Here is a 22,391-nt window from a genome sequence, read left to right as displayed (position 1 = left end):
ACTCCCCAAAGGTGTGAAGGTCCCTTCTTTAAATTGTTTTGGGAAAGTATAAAGGCTCCCACAACTGACCTTTCCTTTTGAAGTTTTCTGACAGCACTGATGTGCGCAGTCTTTTGCATTAGGGTGTGCACCCCGAAGCTCAAACATACATGCGTGTGTGTGTGTTTATATATATATATATATATATATATATATATATATATATATATATACACAAACAGTATCTCACAAAAGTGAGTACACCCCTCACATTTTTGTAAATATTTTATTATAACTTTTCATGTGACAACACTGAAGAAATGACATTTTGCTACAATGTAAAGTAGTGAGTGTACAGCTTGTATAACAGTGTACATTTGCTGTCCCCTCAAAATAACTCAACACACAGCCATTAATGTCTAAATCGCTGGCTACAAAAGTGAGTACACCCCTAAGTGAAAATGTACAAATTGGGCGCAAATGGCCATTTTCCCTCCCCAGTGTCATGTGACTCGTTAGTGTTACAAGGTTTCAGGTGTGAATGGGAAGCAGGTGTGTTAAATTTGGTGTTATCACTCTCATTCTCTCATACTGATCACTGGAATTTCAACATGGCACCTCATGGAAAAGAACTCTCTGAGAATTTGAAAAAAAAAAAATTGTTGCTCTACATAAAGATGGCCTAGGCTATAAGAAGATTGCCAAGACCCTGAAACTGAGCTGCAGCACGATAGCCAAGACCATACAGCGGTTTAACAGGACAGGTTCCACTCAGAACAGGCCTCGCCATGGTCGACCAAAAGAGTTGAATGCACGTGCTCAGCATCATATCCAGAGGTCATCTTTGGACAAGCAGACTAAGGACATGGACTACTGGAACCATGTCCTGTGGTCTGATGACACCAAGATAAACTTCTTTTGTTCAGATGGTGTCAAGTGTGTGTGGCGCCAACCAGGTGAGGAGTACAAAGACAAGTGTGTCTTGCCTACAGTCAAGCATGGTGGTGTCAGTGTCATGGTCTGGGGCTGCATGAGTGCTATCAGCACTGGGGAGCTACAGTTCATTGAGGGAACCATGAATGTCAACATGTACTGTGAAATACTGAAGCAGAGCATGATCCCCTCTCTTTGAAAACTGAGCCGTAGGGCAGTATTCCAACATGATAATGACCCCAAACACACCTCCAAGATGACCACTGCCTTGGTAAAGAAGCTGAATGGTAAATGCGATGGACTGGCCAAGCATGTCTCCAGACCTAAACCCTATTGAGCATCTGTGGGGCATCCTCAAATGGAAGGTGGAGGAGCGCAAGGTCTCTAACATTCACCATCTCTGTGATATCGTCATTTAGGAGTGGAGGACTCCAGTGGCAACCTGTGAAGCTCTGGTGAACTCCATGCCCAAGAGGGTTAAGGCAGTGCTGGAAAATAATGGTGGTCACACAAAATATTGACACTTTGGGCCCAATTTGGACATTTTCACTTAGGGGTGTACTCACTTTTGTTGCCAGTGGTTTAGACATTAATGGCTGTGTTTTGAGTTATTTTGAGGGGACGGCAAATTTACACTGTTATACAAGCTGTACACTCAATACTTTACATTGTAGGGGACTTTACATTAGGGACCTTAGATTGTAAGCTCCTTGAGGGTAGGGACTGATGTGAATGTACAATGTATATGTAAAACGCTGCGTAAATTGAAGGCGCTATATAAGTACCTGAAATTAAAAAAAAAAAAATATATATATATATATATATATATATATATATATATATATATATATATATATATATATAGATAGATATCTGTAGATAGATATCTATAGATAGATAGATAGATAGATAGATAGATATAGCCATTTTCCCTCCCCGGTGTCATGCGACTCAGTGTTACATGGTCTCACGTGTGAATTGGGAGTAGGTGTGTTAAATTTGGTGTTATCGCTCTCACTCTCTCATACTGATCACTGGAAGTTCAACATGGCACCTCATGGCAAAGAACTCTCAGAGGATCTGGAAAAAAGAATTGGTGCGCTAAATAAAGATGGCCTAGGCTATAAGAAGATTGCCAAGACCCTGAAACTGAGCTGCAGCACGGCGGCCAAGACCATACAGCGGTTTAACAGGACAGGTTCCACTCAGAATAGGCCTCGCCATGGTTGACCAAAAGAGTTGAGTGCACGTGCTCAGCGTCATATCCAGAGGTCAACTTTGGTAAATAGACATATGAGTGCTGCCAGCATTGCTGCAGAGGTTGAAGGGGGGGGGGGTCAGCCTGTCAGTGCTCAGACCATACGCCACACAATGCATCAAATTGATCTGCATGGCTGTCGTCCCAGAAGGAAGCCTCTTATAAAGATGATGCACAAGGAAGCCTGCAAACAGTTTGCTGAAGACAAGCAGACTAAGCACATGGATTACATGAACCATGTCCTGTGGTCTAATAAAACCAAGATAAATGTATTTGGTTCAGATGGTGTGTGTGGTGGCAACCAGGTGAGGAGTACAAAGACAATTGTGTCTTGGCTACAGTTATTTGAGGGGACAGCAAATTTACACTGTTATACAAGCTGTACACTCAATACTTTACATTGTAGCAAAGTGTCATTTCTTCAGTGTTGTCACATGAAAAGATATAATAAAATATTTACAAAAATGTGAGGGGTGTACTCACTTTTGTGAGATACTGTATATCTAGATATAGATAGATATATACACACATACACACGCATGTGTGTTTATAAGTAAGTGTAAAGACACATTTTAACCACTTCCAGCCCAAGCCTATTCTGGCACTCCTCGCCTACATGTAAAAATCATCTTTTTTTTCTATTCTATTTTCTATGCGGTATTTGCGCAGCAATTATTCAAACGCGTTTAAGAAAAAAACTATTTCATGAATTAAAAAAAAACACTAGCGTTAGCCTGATTTTACTCCGAGTAAATAGATACCTAACATGTCATGCTTTAAAATTGTGCACACTCATGGAATGGCACCAGACTTCGGTACTTAAAAATCTCCAAAGGCAATATTTTAACATCTTTTACAGTTTACAGTTTAGAGTTAGTGGAGTACTTGGGCTAGAATTATTACTCTCGCTGTAACATTCGCAGCGATACCTCACTTATTTTTTTTATTTTGCCACTTTACCTTTCATTTTTTTTTTTTTTTTTTTTTTGATCACTATGAACTTCCCTGCCTGTACCTCTATAAACAATCAAGTGGCTGAACAGTCGCTGTGATTGTTTTAACATGACAGGGAATCACCGGCAGACAAAGAAGATATCCGAATGATGCCCGCAGCTCTCTCTACTGCCAGCCCCCCTGCCAAATTAGCAGAGCCAGACAGAGAAAAAGATGAAATGGTTTCAAAATATTTGGAGGCGCAGAAGAACTTTAGTAGAAAAAACAAACATACACATTAAAAATAATGAAATGGGCAGGTATTGTGACGACAATATAACATACATATAAAAAAAAAAACTGATATAGCTCTTACATGATCCAAGTAGATTTGGACCTCTCCAGGTAAGACATCTACTCTTCTAACATCATAACGTCTATTCAGCTAGAATAAAAAGCATATTACAAGCATGAGTTCCTGTAAAAGATCTGTAAGAGCAATTGTGACCTAGAGGGCATCTTTTAATTAAAGTCTAATGGAAGAGCAGTTCCAATTGCTCATAGTAACCAATCAGATACTTACTTTCATTCTCTAATACTGTACTGCTTTATAAACATGAAATTTAGAATCTGAATGGCTGTTAAAAACAATTCTTCCTTCTGACTCTTTCATAACGTAAGCCTACATTGTGGTTGGCAGCTTCCTAGCCTTACCCACTTAAAGAATCAGTAAGGTGAAATATACTGTAGAACTAAAATTAAATAATATATTCATCACATGTTTTGAGTGAGGCCGTTGGGTGCCCCTGTGCTACTGATACAAACCTCCTCTGAATTAGCACACTAAGGCGGTGCAGGAAATGCTGCGATCTGTGTGTGTTTCTGGCACCATATTCAAATTGCACTGCCCTTGTGATCTGCAGCGGGTGTCAGTGCAATCTAAACACCACCCCAAATGCAGGTCGCAAACACAGTGTGTTTGCCAGCACTAGATCGCATGGTACAGAACAACCATACAATCCATTTGCAGTGAGGTGCCAAAATTGCTGCATGCAAGGCTTTGGTGCAATGCAGTGCGATTTGAGTCCATTCAAAATGAATGGGCTCAAATTGCACCGCACTGAATCGCACAAGGTGAATTAAACAGGAATGCGCTGTGGTTCCCGTGTGGTTCACACGCGGTTCATAGTGTAAACCGAGCCTCAGGAACACTGTTCGTAGTCTCTACCCATTGCTCTGAAGAGGGACATCAAATGATGCAGAGATGTTGGAGGAGGTTAGAAGATTTATGTCGCGTACACACGATCGGACTTTCCGCCAACAATGTAACAAGTAATCGGCGCAAATAATGACAGCTGTATCCAGATGACAGTAATGTACAAAGATGAGTTTTAAAATATATATATATATATATATATATATATATATATATATATATATATATATATCTCATAAGTTTAGCATGAGAACTGAATCCGTGATGTAACACTGTAAGTGGAGGGGGCAGAAGTTGTGTGTAGAGTCCACATCTAAGGCAGCCTTCCAGTGGGGGTGAAAGCCATTATCCCAAAAGTACTGCAAAAAACAAGAAGAAGGAGGCGCCTCTGGGTGCAGACGTTTAAAACAATTTATTAAAACAAAGCAACAAGTGGTATTACACTCACATTTGCGTGGTCAATATTAGGCATAAAAATGTCCCAGATCAATCCAGGGGGTTCGTGGAGTCATCTCATCTCTGCTGGTAGATGTAGGGGTCTGGGCAGTCTCAAGGCACTGGATGTACTCGGCCGAGCAGTAGAGACAGGCACCAGAGCGAGGCGTGAATGGCAGCCGATCCAGTCGAGGGATGATGACGTCACACGATATGCGACCTTGTTGCTTTGTTTTAATAAATTGTTTTAAACGTCTGCACCCAGAGGCGTCTCCTTCTCCTTGTTCTTTCCGCCAACAAAACCGTGGATTTTTGTTGGAAGGTTGTTGGCTCAAACGCATACACACGGTCACACAAATGTCGGCCAACAATTATGAACGTGGGAGTGCGGTGACGTACAAGACGTACGACGAGCCGAGAAAAAGGAAGTTCAATAGCCTGTGCGGCTCCTTCTGCTTGATTCCGAGCATGTGTGAACTTTTGTGCGACGGACTTGTGTACACATGATCAGACTTTCCGACATCAAAGTTTTGTTGGCGGAAAATTTGAGAACCTGCTATCAAACATTTGTTGGCGGAAAGTCTGACAGCAAATGTTTGATGGAGTATACACACGGTCGAACTTTCCGATAAGCTCACATCCAAGTCCCGTCGGAAAATCCAACTGTGTGTACGCGACATAACTCTGCATGAAGTATTCATTCTGCAAGAAGGTGTTAGCAAACAGTGTTCTGTCTGCTTAGCTTACACGTAACATAGTCTAAGTTTTTTCAAACCTATCCTCAAACCCCATCAACATTTCATGTTTTGCATAAATCCACATAGCTACATAAACTGCATTACTTGGACACTACTTCAGCAGTGCAAAGGGGAAATTACCTACAGAATATGTATTATTTTGTGAAACTTGAGAACAATATTAGAAAAAATTGCCAGGCGTCGCTGCACACTCCGTTTGATAACATAACCCATGCCTTGACAGTGACCAACATAGTATTACTAAATAGATAGTTATAAATCTTTAAACATTGAGATAGGCTTTTTGTACTCACTAAAAATCTTTAAATTCATTGAGGGACAAATAACCTTTCTGTTATACTGCCATCTATAATAGATTTGGAGGCTGGTAAAAAAAACTGTAGGCCATCCAAGGGTAAAACCTCTCCTGCTACCAGCATGCTTCAGTTTTGTAGCAAAGCAAGCACCATCCAGTCTACTCACTAAGCAAATATTCAGAGAGAGATAGCATGGGGCAATGCCAACATTTCTGGACCTGGAAAATGTTCTACATGGAACCCAGTGCCCAGGGGTCACTTCCAGGCTCACCCTGCAATCTCCAACCCATCAGTGTCTGGATGAATTAAGGTTCAAAGCCAGGCTGAGGACAACCACAGAGGAGTGTGGCAAATCAGAGGACAAACCATCCAAAAGTAGTGTAGAGAACAGCCTTAATGGAAAAAAAGTGAAGAAGAAACATCACATCATCACAACAGTCTTTAAAACAGCATAGCTGATGAAAAGACATCCGTGTTCTTAAGAACTGAGACATGGTGGTAACAGGAGGCATTATACCCTAGAGTGGTCTACATTTTTTGTGTGCTGAAATCCAATTCTTCTGTAAGTGGCAGTAGAACCTGCATGTATAGGATTTCCTGTGTCCCTCTGGATGAGAAAGAAAGCACATCTATTGCTTTTTTTTTAATTTGCTGCAGCTGTAAATGGCCTAAACAAGAGTCAAGTGCAGAAAACATACAGACACAAAAAACGGAGTTACTTACCGGTAACATCCTTTTCCACAAATCTTTCAGGACAGCACCATAGAGAGACACCAACTCCTCCCCTCTTAGGAAACACCGCCTTCCAATTCAGTATTTAAATCTCATCATCCCACCAGCCCCTCAGTTCTTCAAGAGTTCCTCTTCCCCAGCTGGGGAGACACAAGAATACGTCATACAAATCTTTATCTTACCTGACGCTCTCATGCGATGAGTTCTCATAGATGACCAATAATTTGGGTGGGTACCAGTGCTGTCCTGAAAGATTCCTGGAAAAGGATGTTACCGGTAAGTAACTCCGTTTTTCCCCATTCATCTTTCAGGACAGCACTATAGAGAGGATAAGCGAGCAGCTTACCTTAGGGAGGGACTACTGCCTGCAGCACTTTACGCCCAAAAGCTTGGTCTTTGGCTGACAGCAGGTCCAATCTGTAGTGCTTCACAAACGTGGAAAAACTGGACCACATTGCTGTTCTACAGATCTACAGCTCTGCTCCGGAGAAGCACCAGCCCACTCTGCTTGAGAAGTCGCCACTGCCCTGGTGGAATGTGATTTAATACCCTCTGGGGGCTCCAATCCACCAGTTACATAGGCCTGGCTAATGGCCAACTTTAACCATCTGGCTATTGATCGTTTACAGGCTTTGGACCCTTTCCTAGCCCCTGAAAATAACACAAAAAAAGAATCGGATTTCCTAAACTGTTTTGTACTGGACACATCTTCTAATGTCCAATTTATGGAAAATATGCTCCTGTTCCCTCACAGGATTCGAACAGAAGGTAGGTAAAATAATTTCTTGCCCTCTATGAAAACTAGAGGCCACTTTTGGCAAAAAGGCCGGATCCGTTTTAAAAATCAAACGGTCCGGGAAAACCTGAAAAAAAGGTGCCCTAATAGAAAGGGCTTCAAGTTCACTCACTCTCCTTGCTGTGGTGATCGCCACCAAAAACACCGTTTTGAGGGTGATCAACCTCAAAGTACAGGATTCCAATGGCTCAAAAGGATCCCCTGTAAGAGCCTGGAAAACTAAAGAAATATCCCACACTGGGAATGAGGAAATTCTAACTGGCCTCTGTCTGCCTAAGGCTCGGAAAAACCTAGCTACCCAGGGAGCTATAGCTAGGGGCTTTTCCAGGAACACACTTAGTGCCGACACCTGTCCTTTCAAGGTGCTAAGGGCTAATCCTTTGTCCGCTCCTGCCTGCAGAAACTCTAATACTGCTACAGAACTTCGTACATCGAAGGAGCTTTCTGTGCACCAACTATTAAAGCGTTTCCACACCTTTAGGTAGATGGCTTGTGTCTCTCTTTTGCTGCAATTTAGGAGAGTTGTCACTAGCCGATCCGAGAAACCCTTGCCCTTTAGCAATTCTTCCTCAGTAGCCACGCTGCGAGGTTCCATCGCTCCACCTGAGGGCAACAGATTGGACCCTGAGAAAGAAGATCCTCCTGGATAGGCAGGACCCCATGGAGGTTCCACCGTGAGACCCTTCAAGATGGAGAACCGCGGCCTCCTTGGCCAGTGTGGTGCGATCAGAATGAGGGTTGTGTCTTCCGACTGAAATTTTCTCAGAACTGCTGGAATCAGTACAGGAGGGGGGAAGGCATAACACTTTGAGAAACGCCAGCTCTGAGCTAGTGCATCCACCCCGGCTGCTCCGTCCCATCTGTTTAAGAAAAAGAACAGACGAGCTTTTGTATTCACCTTCGAGGCGAAGAGGTCCACAGAAGGAACCCCCCCCACTTCCGAGTGATCATCTCGAAGATGTCCTGGTTCAAGACCCAGTCACCTTCCTTCAGCATTTTTCTGCTGAGAAAATCTGCTACTTGGTTTTGTTCCCCTTTCAAATGTATTGCCGAAAGAGAGAGAATGCTCCCTTCGGCCCACTTGAGGATGGATTCTGCCAGAACCCACAAGGATCTGCTCCTGGTACCCCCTTGCCTGTTGATGTAGGCCACTGCCGATGAGTTGTCCGAACGGACCCTCATGTGCTGTCCCAGGAGTTCTCTCTGAAAAGCCAACTCTATTGCTCTCAGTTCCCTCCAGTTCGAGGACTTCTTTGCGTCTTCTCTCCCCCAGGTGCCTTGCATCATCCTGGAATCCAGGTGTGCTCCCCAACCTGTGCCGCTCGCATCGGTCGTAACCATCCTGGAAACTGGAAGAACCCACTCCAGGCCCTGTGAGAGATTGGACCCTTTCCTCCACCACAAGAGGGACCTCTTGACCTGACTCAGCATGGATATAAAGGAGTCCAGAGACCCTGGACTGTGGTCCCAGACACTCAGGATAAACAGTTGTAGAGGGCGAAAATGCAGCCCTGCCCACCGAACTGCCGGAAGCATGGAAGTCAGTAAGCATAATGCTGACATCGCTTTTCTTACTGAGATCTGACGGCTGCCCTGGAGCAGTAACATTGCTCTGTCCACCTTCTGGATCTTTTCTACTGGAAGGAACACTTTTTGTTTTGTCGAATCCAACACATAGCCCATGAAGGTGATCCTTTGGGACGGAACCAAACTGGATTTTTCCAGGTTCAAGAGCCACCCCAAATTTTCTAAGCTGTCTCTTGCTACCTGAAGATCCTGGGACAACTGCTTTGGGGAAGGGGCAAACAGAAGTAAATCGTCTAGGTATGCGACTACAGAGATGCCTCTGTGCCGCAAGAAAGCCAGGAACTCCACCATCACTTTGGTGAAGATGCGGGGGGAAGAGGATAGTCCAAAGGGGAATGCTTTGAACTGTAGATGAAACGTTCCTTCCCCGGTTTTTACCGCTAATCTGAGAAACCTCTGGTAACTTTCTGCGATTGGAATGTGCAGATAAGCGTCCTTCAAGTCTATTGAATTCAGAGGAAGAAGCGCCTTCACCGAATAGATAGAATCCATCCGGAATTTCCTGTAGGTAATTGAGACATTCAGAGGCTTCAGGTTCATGATAAGCCTGAATTTTCCCGAAGGCTTGCGGACCACAAAGATGTGGGAGTAAAAGCCTCTGCCTGTCTCCTCTACAGGAACCCTCACCACCACCTCTTGTTCCTCCAACTCCTGTAGGGAGGATAGAAGAGCTGATGATTTTTCTGCACACTTTGGAAGCTCAGTGACAAGAAGTCTGTGCTGAGGAGGTTTTGAGAACTCTAGCTGGTAACCTCTTCTTATGATCCCTAACACAAACTGGTTGGAGGTGATCATCTCCCACTGTGGAAGGAAGGCCCCCAATCTTCCTACCGTGGTTACCCCGTCATTAGGTTTTCTTGGGCTGTTCAGGAGGGCGAAAAATCGCCCCTCCCTGCCCCTTGCCCTTCTGCCCCCAAGCCTTTTTCTGCCACTCTGCTTTTGGGGCTTCAAACTTTCTCTGAGGGCGAGACTTTCTTTTAGCCTGATCCCCAAACTTCTTTTTAATGGGAAAGGCCTTTTTCCTATCGGCCGTCCGATCCAAAACGGCCTCTAACCCTGGACCAAACAAAAGATCCCCTGTGAGTGAAATTCCACAGAGTTTAACTTTAGACGCGCTGTCTCCTTGCCACGTCTTAAGCCATAAGGCCCTTCGAGCTGAATTAGTGAGGGCTGAAGACCTTGCAGACATGCGCACTGATTCAGCAGAAGCGTCCGCAATATATGCTACACCCTTAAGTAGCATGGGGAAGGAAGACAAAATAGTTTCTTTTGGCGTTCCTGCCTCAATGTGTGCTTTAATTTGAGTAAGCCAATATTCTATGTTGCGGACCACTACTGTGACTGCCATGGCAGGCTTAAGGTTTCCCTGCGATGAATCCCAGGACTTCTTCAAGAGAGAGTCCATCCTTCTGTCTATAGGGTCTGCAAGAACCCCCATGTCCTCGAAGGCCAGATCCGTGTGCCTGGAAACCTGAGAAAAGGCAGCATCCAGTCTAGGGGATTTATTCCAGACTAGAGACTCCCCTTCTGCAAAAGGAAACCTTCGCTTCAAAGCCCTTGAAAAGAAAGGTTTCCTCTCAGGATCTTTCCATTCATTCTTTATGGCCTCGACCAAGACATCAGGGACTGGGAAATCCCTCCTTTTTTGTTCCCCAAGACCTTTGTACATCTTGTCATGGAGCGATAACACCTTCTTTTCTTCCTGAGTTCCCAAAGTGGTGTGGATAGCTCCCAAGAGATCCTCCACTTCGTCCAGGGAAAGCTTATAGCGAGAGGTTTTTGTGGATTCCCCATCCACCTCCTCCGCATCTGATTCCCTTTGGGAATCTGAAGCGGTGCTGTCTGGCTCCTCCTCAATTTCCACTCTGGAGCCCCCTGGAGTCTCTCTCCACTAACAGAGGGAGTATCCACTGGGCTAGGTGCAACACTCTCAGGGTGATAACCGTAGGACGGGTAATTCTGCCAGTATTCCTCATGGTGGCGCCCTTCTGCCTATTTAAGCCTGCTGCTGGTGCATGCTGGTTGCTGGATTATCATCAGCTTCCTGTGTTCCTTGTTCCTGTTGTGATATCTGTTTCCTGTTACTACTCGGCTTGCCTGACTGCTCCAGTATTCCGCCTGCATTGACCCCGGCTTGGACCTGACTATTCTTCGGCTCCGCATCTGTACCTTGATCGTCCTCCTGTGTTTGACCCCCGGCTCGACTACCTTCTCTGTTCCTGATTATCCTGCTGTACCTCACCTTGGACTGATTCCTGTGCTGAATGACCATTGGCCTGGCTCTGACTCCGCTCCTGGTTGCTCCATGGCTCCATACCTGGAATCCCTCCTTGCACGGTTGCCCTTTAACCTTACCAGCGCACCCCAGCAGCTCCCTGCTATCTGCTACTCAGCAACAGCGCTCTGGCAACCCATGCACCTTTGGGCACCGTACTCCCTGTCTCACTCCCAGGGTTACGCTGCACTTAGCCGCAAGGGGCGCCCCCTCTGCAATCCGTCCTCACATCCAGGACTCTGACAAACACTCTGCTGCACTGGTAAAGGAATGCTCTGGGCTTGTGGCAACTGGAAGCTAGAAAAGAGTGCTTTAAAGGACTGAAAGGTGCTAGAAAGCTCCTTGACGGATGCAGCAAGATCTGTACCCTGTTCTGCTGCCTGCTCCTTTACTAATCCATCAATGCACTCTTGCAAAGTGCCTTGGTCCAGGATTCCCCCATACTAACTCTACAAGAGGGGCATTTTTTCTTTGAACCATGAGGCGACTTGCTTTTCTCTGTGGCTTTCTGAAAAAGAGAGAGAGAGAGTCGCCATAAATGCCCAATCCCACCAGTGCTTTACAGAGGACCACCAGGAGTGCCCCCCTCAGGACCAATCACCACCAGGGTCCCAGACACACTCCCCTTCCCCCCGACCACCAGTGAGGGGAGAACACCCGTGAAGCTATCGGGATTAGGTAAGGGAACACCACCCCAGGGTTCCACTTACCTTAGCATGGCTGGTGCTATTGTCTCCTGGAGCAGTTCGAGAGACCTCTACCTCCGACATGTCCGCTGAGGATGGTGATCGATCGTTCCCCCGACAGCTGACTCTACAGCAAAGCAAAGGAGTCGCACCAGCCGAACACTCGGTCCGTTTTCTTTCCCTGCTTCCGGAACTGGAAGACGCGGAATCGTCGGAAGTGCCCGCCCTCGCCGGAACTGACGTCGCCCATCATCCGACCCGGCCACAGAGCTTCTTATGCTGGCTGCTTGAACAAGCAGGAGAGAATCCGACACTTCCCACAGCGCCCCCCTGGGCAGAATAACGCTGACCTCCTCAGCTGTCTTCTTTCCCCAAGAGAAGCTGAGGCGCGCCAAACACAGTTTTAAACAGGTAAGCGTGGCTTCCCCAGCCTTTACCTGACTGAAAGAAAATGGTAGAGGGAAAGAGATAGAGAGACCCAACTCCCTCTCTTCCTCAAAAAGATTTTTTGGCTTCAGCCTCCCTGACTGATCAGCCACGGCTCCCAAGCAGTGTCTCCCCACCGGAGGAAACACCTGAACTGAGGGGCTGGTGGGATGATGAGATTTAAATACTGAATTGGAAGGCGGTGTTTCCTAAGAGGGGAGGAGCCGGTGTCTCTCTATGGTGCTGTCCTGAAAGATGAATGGGGAAAAAGCAAATATTAGGAAGTATATACCACAAACATATTAAGAGCTTTAAGTGGACCTTCACCCATGGAAATAATTTCTTGCCCTCTGACGCTTTTTTATTTGTATAGCTTTTACTTCTGCCAGGGTGAGGATGACATATGCTGTGCAATATCTGCGGATATCTCATGCATGTGCAGACATTCTATGGGTCCAAAGGACCTAGCAGAGGCCAGTGGCATGTCTGCGCATTTACTAAACCAGCTACAGTAACTTCCTTGAACATGCACAGACACTCATCAAGTCTTTTAAGGCCCATAGAATGTCAGAGACCATAATATATCTCTTCATGCCCATCATTTAGCAGGATTATGTCTCTGCCAGGTCTGATACATGCTCAGAATATGGATACAAAATGGTGGCATTGGTGCAGGGCACTACAGGAGAACTTTGGGTTGGAAGAAGACAACGCTGGACACCAAGAACCAGTAAGCATCTATTATTTCATTTACATACAGGAACAATTACCAAGGAATAAAAAAAAGTTTTTGCTTTGAAATAGTGAAGTCCCTCTTTAACATCTCAAGCTGTATGTAAACCAGATGCATATAAGGTATACTGTATTTTACAGTCACCCCAGTAGAACATCTTCTCTTCCCTATGTACAAAAGACAATGTTTATATCCTTTTCCTGACCTTGGTCTACCAACAAATCATAATGATTTATAAATGAAGAGGTATGTGGCGCTACCTCATCTAGAAAAAATAATAATAATAATGATAGTAATAATGATAACCGATAGGATAATGTACAAAAGGTCCAAAATAAAATAAGAAAAACCCAGGCTAAAAATCGTCGAAAGTGACCTCAGGAAAAGTATATGCACAATACTAATAAAAACGGGACCTCACTATCATAAGTGCAACAGTGCATAGAATAAACAATAAATCATGAAATAATCAACTCAATGGTGATATCATAAATAAATGTGCAAAAGCATAATAGCGTGAACTCATAAATACAAGTGCATAATGCATAAGAGCAAAAAGTAAATTATCACAAGTGGACTTTATACAATGATTGATAATAATATTAAATAAAGGGGGCAATATGTGAACTCCTAATAGTGATATCATATAATTAATAAGTATTCCAAGAAGAAAACACTAAGTGTCAATTCAGAGGAAATAAACCCCAAAAAGTGACAAGAAAGTGCAAGTGCAAAACATTCAATAGATTGAAAAAATAAAATGTGCAAAAAATAGTAATATATAATCCAGATGAATAAAAATAAAGAATTGAAAATATATAAACAAACAGATGTCCAAGTACAAAATAATGCAATAGATAGATTGCGTGCAATTCCCGGTATCAATGTGGTAAAGATCTTCCACAGACAATAACGAAAGTGCAAGTGACAGTCTTTTAAAGCAGATGAATGAAAGTGCAGGTGCAATGAATGGAATACTACAGCGGCTCGTATCCGATCACCAATCCAATCCGGTCTTGGGCATCTGTTTGTTTATTCTATGCACTGTTGCACTTATGATAGTGAGGTCCCGTTTTTATTAGTATTGTGCATATACTTATCCTGAGGTCACTTTCGACGATTTTTAGCCTGGGTTTTTCTTATTTTATTTTGGACCTTTTGTACATTATCCTATCGGTTATCATTATTACTATCATTATTATTACTATTTTTTCTAGATGAGGTAGCACCACATACCTATTCATTTATAGATTCTGTTTGAGTTTTGTGAGTATACTCCTTTATGTTGGCAGCTTCCCGTGGTTAGTTAAAGGGTGTGGTTTTTTGCGCACTAGGTTTGCCATTCATTAAATCATAATGATTGCCCACCTTGATCATGGCATGCTTCTCATCTATGAAATACTTCAGGTGAAGACTCCTTACATCAATCCTTCTAGGAGTATATGGCACCTACCTTCCTAATGCTGTTAGCTACTGGAACAAATCCTGATAAAAGTTCTGCTTCAATCATAATCATGTTGGTTTTAGATCGTTTTCCTAAGTATCTACAAAAGAACAAATTAATTTAATATGAATCAGCTCTAGGTTCTTATTTAACATTCTTTTAATCAGAAACAACAAACAATAATATAACTCAACCACATTACAGGTGTCATTACAATTTTTTATTAGTTATTTTTGTAGCTTACTTCTTTTTGAGCAATGTACAGTATGTAGATCTGATGCATGGCAATCATATATGACTTAGTTTACCCATTTGTGTACCAGCCTGTAATACCCCTTCATTTTTTTTTTTTTCAAAAGATTTTATTGAAATTTTACAGGTTAACATGTAATGTTTGCCATACATCGTATCGAAATAAACAATCAATGGGCAATATGCACATATTGATCAGCAGAGTATGAACATGAGCAAATATAGGCATATGTAGTCATGCATGAGGTTCAACAGTATAATAAGGTAGGTATCGCCGCCTACAGCTATGGATGCAGGTTCAGAGAGGGCGGGTGTGGTTCGCGGAGCAGGGTCAAACCGCGTTATAAGCAATCCCATTCCCGCTCACCCCCGACGGGATCTTAGCTGTGAACGAGAACGGGATATCTGATAAGACATATGTAGTATGTAATATAGCGGCATGGCGACTGAAATTTAGAACTTGTACAAAGAAGTGAAGTCGTCCAAAGTGTAGGGCGGACCGAGGGTGAGTCGGTCGCTCAGAGGGGGACTATATAAGGCCGATATTGAGTGAAGGCATGTGTGATATGCATGGATACGGCAAGCTTTAGGTTTCCTGAAAATATCAGGTCTGTGTCATTAGTGGGGGGAGGTATGGGGAGAGGGGGGACAGGAGGGGCAGGTGCGTTAACAATGGTGGACACAAGTGAACATGTCGCGTGGGCTCCTCAGGGAGTCTGAGGGAGTGGTTGGGTCAAGGCCTGTCGCGATTGTGAGCTTCTATAATGAGTCCAACAGGTCCAAGTGGCCTGAAATTTGGTAGGAGTGTCCGTTGCTTGGGAAATGAGTTGCTCCATTTCCGCTATTCGGTCTACCCTGCGAGTCCAGTCTTGAACTGTGGGGGGGGAGGGGTTTCTCCAACGTGCAGGGATGCAGAGGTTGGCTGCATTGATCAGATGAATAGTTAGGGTTTTTTTGTATGAGGTGGGGGACCCTTGTCTGTGGTGCAGTAAATATCTGGCGGGGGAGAAGTCTGGAGTATATGTGGTGATTTGGGAAATTAGTTCATGGACGGTTGACCAGAAGGGTTGGATAAGGGGGCATTCCCACCAGATGTGAAGTAGAGTACCTCTAGCGTTATTACATCTCCAGCAGATAGAGGGGACAGAAGGGTGAAAGTGGTGTATTTTGTCGGGGGTCCGGTACCATTTCGAGAAAATTTTGTATCTGTTCTCCTGCGTCGTGACATTAATGGACCCCTTGTGCATGAGGGTAAATATGTGTTCCCACTCTGTGGGGGTGAGATCTAGGGCTAGGTCCTTTTCCCATTGTTGTGTAAGGGTGTCATCTTTGATCTTGTGGCCTGTGAACAGTAGGGCATAATTTGAGGAAATGAGATGGCCTTGCGGTTCCGTTGAGGAACAAAGAAATTCAAACGGCGTGAGATCTCTGTGCCAGTGAGAGTGTTGGATGGAGGGTTGGAGGAAATGTCTTATTTGCAAGTATTTGTAAAAGGGTATGTCGTAGTTAGGTAGAGTGGTTACAAGTGCAGGGAAAGAGAGAAAAGACCCATGTAGGAAGAATTTCTGTGCTCTAGCTGGAGAACTGAGGGTATCCGGGGTAGGATCTTTTAGGAAAAGACCCGGGGGAAAGGCTGGATTATCGTCCAGAGGGGTCATGGGGCCTGGTGAGGGTGTGAGGGCTAGTATTTTGCATGCTCTTTTGAACAATGAAAGTGTGGTCCCGATGAGGGGGTGAGTAGTGAATTCCTTGGGAACATTGGTATGGGTCATCCACGGTGTGTTGGCTAAGGGCAGGTGTGCGAACGATGCTTCTAGTGCAATCCAGTCCTTGGAGGGACGATGTATATGCCAATCCACCAGTCTTGTCAGGTGGCAGGCCCAGTGATATTTACGGAGATCTGGGAGACCCAGACCCCCCAATCTTTTAGGGAGAACAAGTCTGTCCCAGCCAATACGCGGAGTTTTGGAGGCCCACACAAAGGTTCGAGAAAGCAGTTTATAGGAGGCAAAGAAGGAAGCAGGTAGCGAGATCGGGAGGGCTTGAAGGAGGTAGAGGATTCTGGGTAGAATGTTCATTTTTAATATTGCTATTCTACCCAACCAGGAAAAGGAACCTAGATTCCATTTCTGCAGGTCGCCTTGGATGGAGCGGAGTAAGGGGAGGAAATTTTTGGCGTAGAGGTCTTTTAGGTCAGTAGTGATTTTGATCCCTAGATATAGTATTTCGGATTTCTCCCAAACGAATGGGAAATTACTACGACAGAGCTTCACCGTCTCTCTTGGTAAAGTGATATTAAGAGCTTTGGATTTACTAAAATTAATTTGGAGATTGGATAAAGTCTTGAAAAGGGTAAAGTCCGCTAGAAGGTTAGGTATAGTCGTGATAGGGTCTGTCAAGAAGAGTAGAATGTCGTCAGCGTATGCTGCTAGCTTATATTGTTTTTGTTGGATGTTAATTCCCTTGATAGCCGAATTTGCTCTTATTTTACGGAGTAGGGGTTCTAACGTCAGAATGAAAATAAGGGGTGACAGAGGGCACCCCTGTCGCGTCCCATTAGATATAGAGAAGGCGTCCGACAAGCCACCATTGATCCGGAGTCTAGCGGTCGGGGAGGCATATAGTGTTAAAATCATGCTTAGCATGCGCGGTGGTAAGCCCGCTGCCTGTAAAGTAGCCTCCATGTAGTCCCAAGCGACCCGGTCGAACGCCTTCTCTGCATCCAGCGAGAGAAAGAATCCTGGTGTGGCAGTTTTAGTGAGCCAATGATGAATGTTGAGGGCCTTAGTGGTGTTATCCCTGGCCTCACGTCCCGGGACAAAACCGACCTGATCTAGAGAAACCAGGGATGGGACGAAGGGGACGATACGATTGGCCAAAACTTTCGCGTACAGTTTCAGATCGACATTAAGGAGCGATATGGGACGATAGTTGGGTACCAAGGAGGGGTCCTTACCCTGTTTCGGGATGAGGGTAATGTGAGCTTCCAATAGGTCTCTATGGGCTACCGAGGTTATGGTAAGGTCGTTAAGTGCTTTGGTTAAATGTGGTAGGAGAATTTTCGGGAACGATTTGTAATATGCTGCTGTGAGGCCGTCTGGTCCCGGGCTTTTACCAGCCTTCATATGTTTGAGAGCAAGGAGGATTTCGTCCGACGTTATTGGGAGGTCTAGAGTCTGTGAGTCCTCTGGGGTAAGTGGTGTGGGGCCAAATCGTGCTAAAAAATCAGTTAGGGTCTTCCTACGGTTAGTTGCTGCATCAGTACTTTGGGCATTCGGGAGGTTATATAGCTTGGTGAAGTATTGTACAAATTGCGCAGAGATGCCCTCGTTGGTGACCACTGCCTCTCCCTTGGGGGAAGTAAGCTTATGAATGGTATGAGAGGCTTTTTTGGACTGAAGAGCTCTTGCCAATAGTTTACCGGCTTTATTGCCGAATTCGTAATATAGCTTATGTGATAAGGTATACTTGCGTTTGACTGCTGTCGTCAGTGTGTCCAAGAGTTCTTCCCTAGCTTGAGAGAGTTCAGCAAGTGTGGACTTGGCGAGGGAGGCCTTGTGTGCCTGCTCTAGTGTACGAATGCGAGCCATCAACTCCGCCAGGCGAGAGTGTTTGAGTTTGTTACGGTGTGCAGCTATATTCATCAATTCCCCGCGAACGACACATTTATGAGCCGCCCATGTAACCGTGGGAGCCACGTCTGGGGACGAGTTATCCCGAAAAAAGTTGGAGAGGCAAGTGGTCAGCCTCTGAGCGTATATCTCGTCTGTTAATAGGGAGCTGTCTAGGCGCCAAATACGTGGTTTCCTGGTGGGTGATTGCAGCCGTAAAGTCATGGAGATGGGATTGTGGTCCGAGAGGATGGCTGGGTCAATGGTTGCATTGGCCAGGTGGGAGAGATCTGTCTGAGAGAGAAAGAAGTGGTCAAGTCGTGAGTACTTGTTGTGTGGGGGAGAGAAAAAGGTATAGTCTTTTTCCTTGGGGTGTAGCGTGCGCCATGTGTCATGGAGTAGAAGGTTATGAAATTGTTGCTTGATCGACTTTAGGGCCCTATAGGAAAGGGAGGAGGTTCCATTGGAAGTATCAATGGAGGGGGATAAAGAAACGTTAAGGTCGCCGCCCACGATGAGGGATCCTGAGTGGAAGCTGGAAAGTTGCTGTAGAGTATTACGGAAGAAGGTTACCTGGCCAGTATTAGGCGCGTAAATATTCGCAATGGTGAGAGGTATTTGATTCAGGGTGCCTTTAAGAAAAAGAAAACGTCCCATTGGGTCCGTTTGTACTTCCGTTACTTGGAGTGGGCAATTTTTGGAGATGAGGATGGTGACCCCCTTCGATTTAGCTTCCGGGTTGGAGGAATGGAAGGCTGTGGGGAAGTAATGATTTTTAAGTTTAGGGATAGAATCCGACCGAAAGTGGGTCTCCTGTATGAGTGCGATGTGGGCGTGTGCTTGTTGTAGAGAATGGAGAAGTTTAGATCGCTTTTCCGGAACGTTGAGGCCCCGAATGTTTATGGAGTATAGTTTGAGTGAGTGTAGTTGTTGTGAAGTTGTGTCCGTAGAAGAGTTGGTGTCCTGTGTGCCCGCCATAGGTGGAGGGAGGGGGTAAGAAGAGGATAGTTAGGGGGGAGGGGGGAAATCCGGGGAACTGAGGGTGGAAGTGAGTCGGGTGAGTGTGTACCCGGAGAATATCCGAAGAGGTGTGGAATTCCTTATCCAACAACCTCGTGGGTAGCAATCGGTGTAGAGCGGAACACGGGTAGGGAGAGAGTCCTGACAGGTGGACAATATCCCTAGCCGAGTCCGTGTGGGGGTTGGCCGAGAATCCTGGCAGTGATGGACGAAATGCGGGTGACGTTCAATGAACGGAATGTGAGCCGCCACCACGGGATGGTTTGTAGCGTGAGAGGGGTAGGTATACCTAATGGAGCACCCATTGTGGGTGGATTAACATCCCAGTGGGTAATGCAGTAACAGGACGGTGCCCCGATTTAAGTGTGGCGGTGAGAGGTGACCATGGCTATGGGTATCGTGCGGGTTAGCAGTAGGGAGGTGTATATGTCTGTAAAGCACCCCATTCAGGGGAGAGGGCGCCAAACCGACCCTTCCCCACCCCCCACACCCATCTCGGGTTCTGTGAAGGTGGGGAAGGGGCGGCGGCATCCGACAAAAATTAAGCTCTGCAATCCCCAAAGACACTCAATAGGGAGATTTGTCTAGTCTTAGGGAGGTGACTAGGTGTATGTCAGCATATACTTTAACTATCTTAACAGCATAATTAACCTCTAAAAACTCTTACTTTACACTGAGCTGCTAGGAAGACAAACTGGTGCAGGTCAGCTATGTAGCCAACAGTCCGCTGTGCTGAAAAGGAAGATATAAAGTAAAAACGAAAAACCAAAAGATAAAACTCGTACTTAGAAACATGTATGAACGGCTGTGATGTTACCGGGACAGTGTAGGCGTGAGTCCGTAAACAACTTGCCGATTTAAGTAGGTGGGTGTCCGTCGCAGTGTACCAGCCGGTCAGTGCCTTTGAGGACGAGGCATCCGGAGCCTAAGGCAGGGTAGGCGGTCAGAGAGGGAGTTCTGAGTTCAGCACGGCACAAGCAATGTTGTAGAGTGAAGAGGAGCGGATCTAATCCCTTCGAGTGGGAGTGTAATGCTGGCGTCTGCGTGGTCAAAAGATCCCAGTGTGTCCGCAGCAAGATGCGCGGTGTAGGAGACTCCGCTAGTGTTGCCAGGCGGCGTCTGCGGGCGCTCAGACTTGTGGGAATTGTAGTACTAGGTAAGGAGTAGTTCCGTATTGTGTCCTGAGGCCGTAGCCAAGGAGTTCTGAGCGATGGAGTGGGCAGCCAGCTGCATGTTGATCTGTAAACAGACATAAAGGCGTGACAAGGAGCATGGGTGTCCTGTGGAGATCTTACAACCCAGCGGGCATGAACGAATGTAATTGAAGAGACAGCCTGCAGCCATTAGTGTCCTCACATCTGTAGTGACATGTGGGAGTCAAAAAGTGGGTCCCAGAGCGAAAGGTCTTCAGATAAGGCACGGAACAAAACTCAACAAAAATAAACAGAAAAATAAACGTGTAACAGAGAGGAAGAATCCCTATGCCCCGCTATTAGCGGTCCCTGCGCCTCCGCCTGGACCGTGGAGAGGTGGTAATGTAGTCAGCTCCAGGACCGCTCCGAAAGTTGGGCTGGTTCCTATGGGTGGAAGGCGAGCGTCTTCTGCGGTGTCTGGACTCTTGAGCCTCCATGGGTTCCTCTCTAGGTTGATCAAGGTGTGATGGGACCCTGCGAAAGGCGGCATACCAATTAGGCACTGGGACTGTGGCAATTCCAAGTGTGGCGCAGAAATGAGGCAAATCCTCTGGTACTTTGAGTAGTGCTGTGCGGCCGTTATTGGAAGCTGAGAGGCAGAAGGGAAATTTCCATTTGTAGAGAATACGTTTCTCCCTTAAGACATCCAGGAGTGGCCTCAGGTCCCTTCTATGTTGAAGTGTGATCCCAGATAGGTCTTGGTAAATTTGGATATGGGCGCCCGCGTGTATGATTTGCTGGCTGCCCCTGGCTTGTTTGAGGATGTCTTCTTTTAGTTTGTAATCGACTATGCAGCATATTATGTCCCGTGGGGGATCTGTCTCCCGTCCCTTGGGGCGCAGTGCGCGATGTATCCTCTCCATTTGGATGGGGGTTTGTGGGGGTCTGTGGAGAAGGCCGTTGAAAAGGCTAACTACTTCTTGAGAGACCTGTTCCCCCTCGAAGGCCTCCGGAAGGCCTCTGACACGGAGATTATGCCTCCGACCCCTGTTGTCGAGGTCCTCCAAGTGTCGCTGCATGTCACGCATCTGCAGTGTGTGGGAGTCAATGCAATCAGTGACTAAGTGAATGGCGGTGTCGTGGCATTCAGTCACTGTCTCCACTCTCTGGACTCGCTCGTTTAAGGCACGAAAATCCAGCCGTAGCTCCGCTATGGCGGCGGATAAAGTGTCCTTAATGTCTTCAGCAATCAGTCTTAGGTCCTGGATGTTGATCTGAGGCTGGGGGGTGAGTACAATCCCGTCTCCAACAGCATTGGATCTGTTCTGACTAGAGTCAGAAGTGTTTGGGATGGTTGGAGGCAGAGGCTGTGTTCCTGAGGGTGGTGGGCCGTGAGGGATAGGCGCCATATTGCCTCTGCCGGCTCTGAACATCTCCGGTATATGGCGGCTTTGTGATCCGGTTAGTTCCCTGCCGGGAGGCAGAGGAGGATCGGGAAGCAGTGCCCATTATTCACGGGTAGTAAAGTGTGAGAATACCTCCCGGCTGCGTAGTGTTTCTCCCGTGGTGGACGGAGCTCAGGGTTTAGGCGTCCGTTGCCATGTCAGGGCAGGCGACGCCCCTCAGAAGGGAAATTAGTTGAGGTGATCCTGGGGGGACACGATGGCGGCCGTCTTTCACAGGTAGGCCAGAGCCTCCTATTTTCCTGGGCTGTAACCTGAAAGGTATGAGGCAGGCCGCGGGTGTCCGAGATCGGCCTTTCCTGTAATGCTACCGGCTCTCAGGGTCTGTATGTTGAAGCGCCTACCTTCCAGAGGCGTCCGCCGGAAGATGGGCCAGATTCGGTAACGCTCGTACCGCCGATTGCGGTACTCCAGCTCGGGGATGC

The 22,391-nt window shown here is 46.0% G+C and overlaps 1 protein-coding gene across 1 annotated transcript in view; it reads right to left on the bottom strand.

Moving 5' to 3' along the window:
- The window catches only part of LOC141105855 (alpha-2-macroglobulin-like protein 1), a 181,626-nt gene that overhangs the window by 6,236 nt on the left and 152,999 nt on the right, over window positions 1–22,391 (bottom strand). Inside the window, exons 32-33 of the mRNA XM_073595998.1 lie at window positions 14,497–14,587; window positions 3,480–3,548 (exon numbers count right to left, since the gene is read on the bottom strand). Of these exons, the coding sequence (XP_073452099.1) occupies window positions 3,480–3,548; window positions 14,497–14,587 (160 nt within the window). The remainder of the gene's footprint in view (window positions 1–3,479; window positions 3,549–14,496; window positions 14,588–22,391) is intronic.

The sequence above is a fragment of the Aquarana catesbeiana genome, linkage group LG08 (genome assembly GCF_042186555.1).
Source record: "Aquarana catesbeiana isolate 2022-GZ linkage group LG08, ASM4218655v1, whole genome shotgun sequence".
Lineage (NCBI taxonomy): Eukaryota > Metazoa > Chordata > Amphibia > Anura > Ranidae > Aquarana > Aquarana catesbeiana.
The sequence above is the reverse complement of the archived record's forward strand: the minus strand, read 5'-3'. Positions and strand labels throughout refer to the sequence as shown.